Raw genomic sequence first — 11,955 nt, forward strand, 5'->3', positions numbered from 1 at the left:
AAAAAACCAACAAACTGGTGAAATCATGTAGGAAGTTTAGTACTGAAGACTTGGGTAAACTTGTTGTATCCTAGAGACTGTGGGAAGCCGTTTCTATGCATAGTTGTCATACGTCTTAGTTCTGATTGTGTAAAATTCCTGCTGTTCACCTTCAGATATAGATAAGTTTGCCAAAATGGAGGAGTTGTGCCTTGCTTTACCAAGATCTGAGTGTAGATTGAAAGTGAAGAAGGGAACTGGCCTACACTAAGGAGCTGTACTGTGATTTGTCTTGGAACTGAAGAGCGAGCCAGCTTAAATACTGCTTTGAGCAGGCTTCCCCGCTGCAGTGGTAATAACTCTTCCGCTGAATTTTGATGAAGCATTACTATGTTTTCTACCATTTCTTTAAAATCTATTGAAATCCTTGCAGGCTGAACTTATGTAGCCATTACAGGGCTGCAACTGGTTGGTTTTATATACTTAAAAATATTGGTGGATATGTATAATGTGGATACTTAAAGTGCCTGTCTTCTGCCACCATAGGATTGAGTACTGACTGCTTTAACTACTACCTAGTGGAGAACTGATTGTGTACTTTTTCTGTTTGCAACTTCCCCAAAATTACAGTCCATTGGTATCACTTCTGAGGGAATCTTACTGGGGACTCCTAAAATATCCTCCTAAGAAAAGGCGCTCAGAACTTGTCTTGACAGACTGAATGGGACTGAGCCCGTGTCACCTCTGAAGCTTAGTTCACCAAAGTAGTCCACTACTGATTCTTACTCATTCTCCATTTGGAAGTCCAGGGGAGGATGGTACATGCCACGGATTTTGTCACATTGTCTGTGGCAGACTGCATCTTACACTTCCAAAATTAAGTGGGTAGCCCTTGAGAATCCTGCATTTCTTTAATCCTCCAAAGATGTGTCTAGTTCCTGTTCTGCCGCATATTAAAATAGTATAGAGGTTGGGGGTGGTGTAGGGAAGACAGATGCAGTAGTTTAGAAAAAAATATGGCTATGTAATAGTTGCTGTGGTTTAGAAGTTAGATTGCTGTGATGGCCATCATTCATGCTGATTGTTGTGTATGTGGCAGGTACCAATTTAATGCAGGAGACCTAACTCAAATAGTAAATTGTTAATTTTTTATATTTATTTTTCAACAAATAAATCTTCATTTCACCTTGCGCTCTGTGGCGTGTTTTTTAAGAGTTCCAGTACCATATGTATACCAAAATGCTGTGAAAGCAGAGACGCAAAATGCCTGCAGGAATGGATAATGCCACTGAGTGGAATGATGGGACCTCAATTTTAGGGGAAAGACTCCTCCGGGTTTGGCTTAATTTAACCATTGATTTCCCCATAGGTGGCTGGGGCCTCTATAAACCACACACAGCTGGTTCATCCCAGAGAACTCAGAGGAAATAAAAAAGGCAAGAGGATAGCTGTGGGATGAAGAGGATGGCTGAACGTGAAGAAACAGGTATAGTGGTTTTGGGTGAAACTGGCTAGATGGAACAAGACAAAAGCCTCTCTCTGATGCCCTGCTTTTCTGTATTCTGAAGTCTCCTTTTGCCTCTGGTGCCTTTTTGCTGCTGGAAAACCAGAAGCACAGAGGTAGGTGCTTCTTTTTGACTCCCAAGAAGGGAAAAACTTATCTTTTTACATTAGAAAGAGAAGCACCAAAGTGCTGACCTTCTAAGAAAAAAGGTAATTCTTACAAAATTTTAGACTGGTTTTAAGTTTTTTAAAGTTTAATCAGTTTGCTGATCAATTCAGCAAGAGCAAGGGAGTAAGGCATATTTCCCATGCAGCTGGTGAGAGTTGGCCTTTGGTAGCAATAATACATGTAGAAAGCAGGTGCTGGTTTTGCTGAACATCTGTGAGACTGTGGACAGAAAGGCTTAATTAGTGCAACAAGTTTTCTAACCCTTTTGACTGACTTCCCCTCAACCTTTTCAGTTAGAAGACAGCCTGACTGTGAAACTAAAGCCAACTCAGCCATTATATTAAGGAAGCAGTAAATAGAGCACAGCTGTGGTGACATGTGAAATGCTTTATAAAAACAGTAATCCACATCGCTTCAGCAATAAACAGGAATTGTAGTAAGAATTTAATATATATCTTCCAGACAGAATGCGTGCACCAAAACGTGTTACAGTTCCTTGTATAGTACTAGTTCTGTTTGGCTGCTTCTTGCATTGTCCTTAAGTAGTACAGAGCAGAATTTGTCCTATTTCACTTAATATGTTAAATTTTAAGCTTGCCTGGTTTGAAGTTTGGCAGCTAAGAAACCAATTTGTTTAGGCACATACCATTAAGACAGACAGACACAGAAGAGTCATACTTGTAGATTATCTGGTAATCAGTGAAAAGTGCGTAATACCAAAATGGACTTGAGATGATTTCTAGAGGGAACCTGGTTCCCACCTCTACATCCTATATATAAGCCCCGGAAAGTTAAAAGCGAAATAAGAAAGTAACTAAACCATTATGATGAGTAAAGATCATTGTTAACTGCTAGCGAGTTGAGGTGATTTCACCTCCAGCTTCACCCTAGCTATTAAATACTGTAAAATGAAGTATGAGGAGATACAGAAGTTGTGTTTGAATCAATTTTAGAATTATACCAACAAGTTGTTTTGTTTTTAATTAACTATTACATTTCGCAGTAGCCTATCAAGCAACCAGTAAGGGAATCCTGACGATGAAAGCAGCAGTCATTGTGCCACTTGAACTTTTCCCGTTCACCTGGTGTCACTTTTTCATCTCTATGCTATAGAGATCACAGCGCTTCTGGCTTAAAATAGGAATTTGTTGACGGATTTCTTCAAGTTTCTTCAGATCTGGAGGGGGAAGAAAGAGCTATTAAAAGAGCAGTTTTAACAGCAGGACTTGTCTGAGACAAGGTAGGAAAAGAGCAACTTTCATGGAGAACGAGTCCATAGGACACAGCAACTGAGCATCTGGGGAAGGAAGCCTCAGCTTTGCTCTCTCCTAGGGTAGGTAGCAGCTTCCTCATAAGTAAGGAAACTTCTATGGAATATTCTAGTCCTGGTAGTGCTTGTTTTTGCTTCAGTCTAGCAAAGGTTGAGAAGGGATGGGAACACTGCATCATCTGTAACTTCATGAACAAAGCCATAGCCATTAAAAAAGAAACAGTCTCTCCAGTCTTATGCCCTGTCCAAGAAAGAAAGCAGGAAAAAAACAAACGAATGCTTACCTATATCTGTGTATACAACTGTTTCCTCAGCCCCAGCTTTGGCTATGACTTCACCCCTGCAAAATGAAGAACATTTGTTCACAGCATTAACACAGAGGTCTAAGGCATCAGTCCAGTTGCTGCTGTTTATATAAGAGGGAGTTTCTAGCCTTGATGTCTACAGCTGTAGACACAGGGCTATCTTAAAAATAGCATCATAATTCTTAACTCTTGCATGATAGAAATAGCTTCCAGGTTTTATATGTGGCACATGTTTTGTGTGTGACATATACATACTTAACATAAGTTTCCAAAGATCAAAAATATTCACAAGCACAACTATGAGAACCAGCACATGTGAACGTGGAATATACCTCAAAGGGGAAGAAGTAACTTCACTGGGGACAACCATATATAGTTGGTTGTTTAGACTAACACTTTCTCCTCTCGGATCCAACCAGCTTTTAATAGGAGTATACTTACACTCTACATGAGCTACTGAACATGCTTATCATGTCTCCCAGTAGGTGCTCTGCCACTGCTTTCAGCATAAAATGTTAAGAGCGCATGACAGAAAGCTTTATTTACTTTGCAATTGTCTAGAAGAGTAGTGTCGGTGGAATGATTTATTTGGAAGAAAAATAACTGCCAAAAGACTTGATGTTTTCCCAGTCACCTAGAGGCGCAGAGGGGAAGTAATCGCTGCTAAGGTCAGAAAGTCTCATCTACTTGAAGGTATCCTTCTCATTCTTTCTTACCTCAAAGTGTTCTTTGAGGAAATTAGTTTTGTATAAGCTGTTTAATATGGTTCAATTCTACTCAAGGAGTCACCACAGTGCATAATATATAATGCAAGTTGAAAAGGTCAGCAGCTTAACTAGTGCTTAATACTACTACTGAAGTAGCTTCTGCGCTTCCAACAAGAACGCATACTGTTAAACCATTTTAAAACTAGCTGGCTGGAAAATAAGAAAAAAAAAAGGATAATTTGTTTTAAAAGTAGGTGAAAATGTGGGGCTGAAGTGAGACGGTCAAGTAAAACATTCAACCAAGGTGTTTTTTTTCTGAACTTACCATGGATTTACCACAGTGCTGTGTCCCCAGGCAACATAGGATGCTTTTTCATCTCTAGCAGGAGATACAGTAGCTACGAAGACTTGATTATCAACAGCTCTGTATTCACAGAAAGATAGGGCAAGAAAATGAGTAGGTCTTTTTTTTAATACCACCCATTAACTAAGCAGAAGAAACTGAATTCACTCTGAAGAACAAACAATACAGCCTCCTAAAGACTTCTCTGTTGTAAATGACACAAAAGTTACAGAAAACAAGCCTGGAAAGAGAAGTCTCTACCCAACTGCCCCAGAGTTAGTAGGCAGAATGAATTACGTGTTCATTCAGTGTGCAGTAAAGTTGATTGAAGCTGACCTAATGAATAAGTAATACTGCATAATAATCAGGAGTCAAAGGATCTATTTCTGTCCATAATTAAGGCAGTTTTGACATGGTTATTGCTGTCTACTGGCTGTTCTGTGCAGAAGTTTGTGAATGGTGGTTTGTGGAAAGGGCCATGTAAGAGCTTAACTGCAGAGGGGCTGGCAGGAGTGTAGGATAAGCAGCTCCTGCTTTTCTCCTTGACAGCAAAATCATTTTGGTGACCCATGCAAGACCCAAAGAATGGCACAGTTCTGACAGCAGAGTGGTCCTGCAGCAGAAATTCTGCTGTATGCCGTGATGTAGAATACAAGAACAATTCGGTTCCACATACTAAAATCCCCCTCAGTTACTTTGTTCTTACCGTCCCCTTTGTAGCAATTCCCAATGAGCCGGTCCTGTTGTCAGATTAAAAGCCCCTGGATATATCAGCAGCTGGCAACCTTTGTTAAAAGAAAATTACAAACAAACTATCATTAAGGGGAAGATGATTTACCCTAGAGTGTCTCTACTTTGAAGCTCATGGTAAGCTTTTATTTTTTTTTCTGACTTCTGCCCTTAATAGAAGGACAAATAGAGCCCATTCCTGTGTGGCACAGATGATTATTTATGCCAGCAAAGCCCTATGGTACATCACCAAGTATGGGGCCATAATACATTTCCATTATGTATTATATTATTGTAGCAGCAGATGTGTAGCAGAGAATTATTGTTACTTTACAAATGAGTATCTGCTGTGTTTATGAATAACAAAGTCCGGGCTACAAGGTGCATTTTGTGTTAATGGGCAAAGATAAGAGTGCCTGATGACACTTTAGAGAGTGCCCAGTACCATCACCCTGAACAGCCCCATAAAGTTCAGGCCTTAGGGCTAAGCATGCTTCACTTCATTAGGTGACTCAGCCTTACCCTTCTGTCCATAGATTTGAGCCAGCTCAGCAAATCTGATGTCATAGCAGATGCCCAGGCCCACTTTACAGTATGCTGTTCTCAAAACACAAGAGACAACAGTCATATTGCTGTCATGAGTACACAAAAGCAATCACAAGACCTCCTGCCACCTGTTAGTTTACATGTCTCAGAGTAACAAGGGGAGCGATATTTAAATGTGTTTCTCTAAATGTGTATCTGCAGCAAACATTGTCTATTGGTGGGGGAGAATTCATGCTTCATGATGAGAGGATGACTGTGAGAAGTAGCCTCATCTACCCTTTAAAAACAGCCATTTCCACAACATCACGCTGTATCAGGTTTGTGTGTAATGTGTTCCTCTCTGATTTAGATGCAGATTTTTCAGTGATAAAGTTACTCACTGGTCTCCGTAGACTAAAGAAATTACAGTTACATACTTTCTTGCAGCATGCATATTGTAAGGAGGAGAAAGTCACCATGGGAGTTGAGACTCTTAGAGCTCAGTTAACAGGTCATACTGATTTTTGAAGATGGGGTAGGGGTAGCTGTCTTTTTTTTTTTTTTTAAATCTGTTGTGGTTGATTCAAGAATCCTGGAATGGAATTTACAGTTAATTATCTCCATTATTATACCATCTTCATATGAAACAACTGCCAGCATAGCCATGTGCTACATGTATTGTTTTCCAAGCCATGTTTTATAAGCACTGTTTTAAAAACTGCGATTAAAAATACAGTAACTTCTCTTTTACAATTCAGTAGGACCACTATTTGTTAAGGGAAGTGCCATGATGTATGCTTTATCCTTTTCTACTCCTCTCTCCTTTTTCAATCACTTTGCCTTTTAAAAAAGTTTCAGAAGTGACCCCCACACTTGGAACACACTTAAAATACATTTGCCATCATTGTCAAAGGCCTGATTTAAACTCAACAGTCTAAAAACCCATTGCTGGGGAGAAATGGTAGGGAAGAGAGCTCCAGAATGACTGTAGTGTTATTGTGGCAGTGCTCCTAAAGAGAAGGCTTGTCTTATACTCACGAGTATCAAACATGGAGAAACTATTCCCTGGACTCAGTGTTTCAGACTCTTTGAACTGTATCTTCCCAGGAATATCGATGTCAAACAAATGAATCTGTGATTATAAGATTATTAATAAGAATTATTAATAATTTCTCTGCTTGGTGCTTGAGACTTTTCCTACTAGTCAATGTATACTAGTCACGATTATCTGGACTACTCTTCTGTCAGGATCCCAACTAAACATTGCTTAAGATGAAGAGATCTTCTAAAGACAATTTAAAGCAGTTCTCTTCTTTACAGAAATTTGCATGTCTAAAGTTATTTGGAGAAAAAATAAAGAAGACAAATACTAGGCATTTTAAACAACACATATAAATAAGCCTTGACCTAAGTGAGGCACATATCAAATGTTTACATTGCTTACCAAATAGAATGTCCAATGCTTGGCCCATGCAGTAATAGAGAGTTAGTAAAAACAGCTAAAAATAGAACAATTAATTTGCAGTATGGCTCTACATCTTCAAGAAAAGGGTCCTTGTAAAATAACTATCTATCTTGATTTAATGAGTAATTTTGCTAAAGAAAGGGTACATATATAATGTACTCTATGTATATGACATCTCAAATTTGTCATGATTATAAGTGCAATATGGTAAAGCAAGTGGTATTTTCCTCGCCAAAATTTGAGTTCCAGTCCTGCAAAATTTCTCCAGGAAATACTTTCAAAAAGTCACAAAGTTCACATGACTTGTAGATGCTTCTTAGCCCCTGTAGACAGTGTTTATCCCATCCCTTGCAATGTAGATATCTGTTCCTGACTGGAGCTTTGTAAAAATACAGCTGTTTCTGTATTACTGTTAGTTCATATATATGCAGTACAAGCCTGCACTCGTTTTGCAAACAACTACAGGGCTTATGGGCTGGTGTGGTATGACAGACAGAAGACAATGCAGCATTTCAGAAAGTGATCTAATGGTGTAGCTAAATGCACAATCAGTTAAAAGAAAAAAAAAAAGAATAACTGCATCCCCAGATCCATTTTGCACCATCTCATTTGTTCCAAGTAACCTTGCATTCTCTTGTTCTTCCTTGAAACAAGCAAGCTGTTGTTCACTTAAGGAATGATGCCTGTACACAAAGCCAGAGTAGCAGGAACTACATAGTTACAAAAACAGGTCGTTTCTCGAGGGGCAAGCAGTGTGCAGGTGGAAGATGACAGTAAGCACCTACCCACCACAAACAGCAGACACAGCTTAACTGTGGAACTTGGACTTCGATTGTCTGCACTATTATACATATAGCAGAAAAGGTATGTAAAGAGCAGTCTTTATGGTAACTGAGAGGCTAACTCCTTTGGGAACCTGAGGAAAAATCCTGATCCCACTGACGTGGCACTAGAATTCAGACGACTTGGATCAGCCTTTACCACAATTTTCCCAGCATCTGGGACAAGTCAAGTAAGCCTTCCACACCTCATCGTCCTTGTCCAGCACTTAACAATGACCAACTTTGGAAGGGATAAACACACATCCCAAATTAAAATGAGATGCAGTTTTAATGACAGCGCACTGCTTATTATTACTGCAAGATGCTGCGAATTCCTATCACCTTTAGGTGCAGATGAAATCATTTGTGCCTCCTAAAGACAAAGGGCAATACCATTTTTGGGTAACACTGCTGAATACTGGCCACATAGATGAGAAACCTTCTAATAACAATATTGTACCACCTTACCTTCCTATGCTTTGCCAACATAGCACCATCAGGCCCAAAGACAGTACATGTATTATACAGCTTTCCACCATCCTCTTCTGGAATGGATCCTTTAAAAAGGAGAGAACAAAGTTTTACCCCCCCCGTAGTATATGGAGTATTGATTCAGTTGCACAAATAGACATTGCCCATTTTTTCCCCTCAATGAGACAGTCACTAGGAATAAACTACCTCCAACAAGATATATGCTGCACTCCTTGGCAACTTCTGAGAGCTTTTGTGTTGATTCTCCAGGGATCTTCTCTGCATATTCTTTAAAGTATTGGGTTCCATATGGAGAATTAAAACATTCCTAGAATTAGAAAAAAAATGAAGTTAAAATCTGTAAACACTGCACTTGACCTTTCAAACTTAATTTTTTTTTTTTATGCTTTTTCCCTAGGTCAGAAATGAAAAAATATTAACACACAAAGGCTAACATGTCACACAAACTGCCGTATGCCTATGCAAAGGTGTGGACTATATGCTTGGTGCGTATTAACTCTTTATGTTGTGTGACTTAAAAAATAAGGTGGAGGAAAGAGAATATTTTATCTCTTAGTATCAGTACAAAATTTACCTTCCCAAACTTTCTGAAAGCCCTTGCCCTTGCTTGAGAGGGTTTACAAGCATTAATTATGATTGGCAAATGGAGTATCTAAGCTAAATATGTCTGGAAAACTCGGTTGTTTATACACATGACAAAAAGTAGCTAATAATAGATAATCTTCCTCTAGGAGACCTAGACAGAATAATCAAAGGTCGTATTTGCAACACAAGAGATGTGTTAGCACAGAGAAGGGAAGGTTGCTTAATACTTCACCTAGGACAGCAGGAACCAAAACATTCTTTGTGTAAAACATTCAGACCAAAAGTTCACCCAGAAAAGAACTTTGCACTCCCAAGTCAGATGCTGCAAGGCACAGGCACATGTACCCCCAGGAACAGAGGAAAAAGCTCACAGCTACAGTGGGAAGGTACCTTGTTGCCAGCAAATCATGTTAAAAAATTTTTTTTTTAAAAATCAGCAAGGTAATCCTGGCTGAAGTCTAAAAAGTAAATCAGAAGTGATCAGTAATTTTAAGCGGTGATCATGTTCCCGCACAAGGATATCATGATGCTTTAATCATAATCCAGCCACAAATGACTTGCTGGAAATGTTTGACGTCTATTTAGTTTCTCATTGACTGTTTGATCCTGAATAATTGTGGCAAAGATGGATGCCTGCTTCCCTATCAACACATCCTGCTTTGTATCAACACTCTTTAGCTGAAAATCACCTTTTCCTACATTCTGGCACAGACGGTTTCTGCAAAGATTCAAACCACGGTCTTACTTTCGTTAATTCAGAATAAACCAGTTAGGGCTGCTGGAATTGCCTGGGATTTAAACCACATGAACTTGAACAGATTCCTGCCCCATTAAAAATAAAATTTAAAAAAAACTTTTTTTTTTCCCCTCCTTTTATACATTCTGGTAGATAGAACAAGGCACTTCAACACATTTTTTTTCCCCCCAGTTTTGGAGTCTCATACAGCATACAAGCACATCCAGAGAGAAACAGGAATATATAATGCATGGTTAACACTACAAAGATATTTCCAAGAGTTTGAGGTGTATGTATTTTAAGTAAATCATGATCTTTACTCACAGGTAGAGCCACGACTTTTGCTCCTTTAGCCGATGCTTCTCTTACCAGTCCACAGGCTCGTTGAAGGTTATCTGATTTAACAGCAGATACATGAAGCTGAATAAGTGCCAGGCGGAAGTCTAATGGCAGAAAAGAAAAAAAAAATTAGCCAGTGGAATTTCCCCAGGTAATCAAAACTTGAATTCATTAATGAGCACTTAACAAAATAAATATACTTACATATTAACAACATACACACAAACCACTTCCGACTCGTTTTGCAGTCGGTATATGACTCTGGAAAAAGTCTCCTAACACAGGGAGAACATTCAAACGCAGGCTTGCTACCTGGGAACCATACATGGCCATCCCCTGGTTCAGGTCAAGGACCAGGGAGTTGACATGCTGGTCACAGGCTAGCTCCTGCTTAGCCTAGGCAGTACCCAGTCCACATTCTCATGTAGGACACTGTGCAACAGCAAGCAGGAAAGGAAGACCACTAGTTATCTAGTCTTAATTCTTCCTTCCCAGTTTGCTGCGTGCTTTGTAAGTGTATCTTTTCATTGCACCCGTCACCCAACCAGTGCTGAATCTCCTAAAATGCCACTAGCAAACTAAAAGGCTGCATAATCCCCAAAACACACAAATATGGGAAGTTTGCTTTTATGATTCAAATCACACCTGGCCTGGGAAATGGATGTAAGGAACCATAAAACTATAAAGATAACATCTTTCCTGATCATTTCTTTACAACCCAGTTTCTAGCCAAGAGACAGCTGCATCTACACACCTAAGCAGGATTTATATTTGCACGTTCTGAATTACACGGGCAAGATCAAATCATGTGCATTCATTCCCCTTTATGCATCTCCTCATACCTTGGGCTGTAGGAGTGCACATCCCAACTGGGCAGAGCTCTCTCCTTTTGAACCCAAACGCTCTGCCTTTTTCCTCAGGGGTACCCCAGGCTGAAATCACCTCTCTTTTCAGGGAAGCTCCCTGTCACCCAGAACCACAGGACTCAGGGAAGCAGTGAGCAACACTGCCACGGTGCTGGGGGAAATGGGAGCTGGTCCAAGGGCAGGCCAGGCTGGGACACGATAGGCAAGTGTTCCTTCGTGCGTTGCTTCACCTTAGTAGGCAAGCGGTTGACTTCTACAAGGTACGCAAATGATTAACTTCTCACCCGGCCACAGTGCATGTAATAAACTGTTTTAACGTTTAGCTGATTGGGAAAGCGAGGTTGCGATGAGATTTCCAACAGGCCAACCAGAGTTCGCTTCGTGCGCCTCCCTAACAGGACAGCCCTAACAGGAGGCGCTCTCGAGTTGTGTCTTTTTCAGGGGGTGTTGTAACTCGGGGAAATTAAGCGCAGAGATTCCGTTCCCTGAAAGATCCCTTTTGCAAAAAATCAAATGGGCATCTGGCAGAGCGAGCCCAGCTCCTCTCACTGATATTTTAAAGCGCGGCGGGAGGGAGCCACGAGGAAGCCGCGGCGCTTAAAACACCAGCGAGGGCCACGGGGAAGCCGCTGGTCTTTCACCACCCTCCGGCCCGGGCCCGGAGCCGGCTCCCGGGCTCTGCTCCGGGCGCCTCAAGCCGCGGCCCCGCTGCGGGGCGGCCCTGACGGGAGCCCTGACGGGAGCAACGGCCGCGCCCCGCCGCGCCGCGCGCCGCCACTCACGGGCCATGGCTCCGCGCGCCGGCTGCATCCCCGCGCCTCACGCCCCGCTCTGCGCCTGCGCGCCGCGGGGCGCTGCTGGGAGATGTAGGCCGCCCCCCCCGCGGTGGGCGGGAACGGCTGAGGGCCTCTTACCCACCCCTCTGGTGGGCAAGGCTCGTCCCAAGGGGCCGTGCTGGCGTACAGGGGGGTTGTTGACCTCAAACGCTGGCACGTCCCCCCCTTCTTTAACGAAACTGCATTGCCCCAGGTAGAAAACTCGAAACACCTTGGCAGCCAGCAGAAGTTTTAACCATCAAGTGCTCCCCTTCACTCACTACATTGCTTCCTTACGTGTGTATT

The 11,955-nt window shown here is 41.4% G+C and overlaps 1 protein-coding gene across 3 annotated transcripts; it reads right to left on the reverse strand.

The window, feature by feature from the left end:
* Nucleotides 1-2,020: 2,020 nt before the first annotated feature.
* Nucleotides 2,021-11,735, reverse strand: NIT2 (nitrilase family member 2). Of its 3 annotated transcripts, none has more exons than XM_080565829.1 (10): nucleotides 11,617-11,735; nucleotides 9,954-10,072; nucleotides 8,495-8,615; nucleotides 8,285-8,373; nucleotides 6,569-6,662; nucleotides 5,528-5,602; nucleotides 4,983-5,061; nucleotides 4,259-4,357; nucleotides 3,206-3,261; nucleotides 2,021-2,828 (listed from the first exon to the last, which is right to left on the reverse strand). In XM_080565829.1, exons 1-10 carry the CDS (start codon nucleotides 11,642-11,644, stop codon nucleotides 2,740-2,742), a joined length of 849 nt encoding a protein of 282 aa, XP_080421955.1. In that variant the 5' UTR covers nucleotides 11,645-11,735; the 3' UTR covers nucleotides 2,021-2,739. The 3 variants fall into 3 exon arrangements, with proteins under 3 accessions (XP_080421955.1, XP_080421956.1, XP_080421957.1); XM_080565830.1 differs by lacking the exon at nucleotides 11,617-11,735 and adding an exon at nucleotides 10,811-10,979; XM_080565831.1 differs by lacking the exon at nucleotides 11,617-11,735 and adding an exon at nucleotides 10,173-10,759.
* Nucleotides 11,736-11,955: the final 220 nt, after the last annotated feature.

Source organism: Anser brachyrhynchus (genome assembly GCF_964034855.1).
Source record: "Anser brachyrhynchus genome assembly, chromosome: 1".
Lineage (NCBI taxonomy): Eukaryota > Metazoa > Chordata > Aves > Anseriformes > Anatidae > Anser > Anser brachyrhynchus.

Bases quoted from the DNA above. Each gene is read 5' to 3' on its own strand.
- NIT2 (XM_080565829.1), bottom strand. From the start codon at position 11,644: ATGCAGCCGGCGCGCGGAGCCATGGCCC. The intron at 6,663-8,284 runs GTAAGGTGGTAC...TTATAATCACAG, and splicing joins TGTTGGCAAAGCATAGGAAG to ATTCATTTGTTTGACATCGA. The intron at 5,062-5,527 runs GTAAGGCTGAGT...CTTTTAACAAAG, and splicing joins TCAAATCTATGGACAGAAGG to GTTGCCAGCTGCTGATATAT.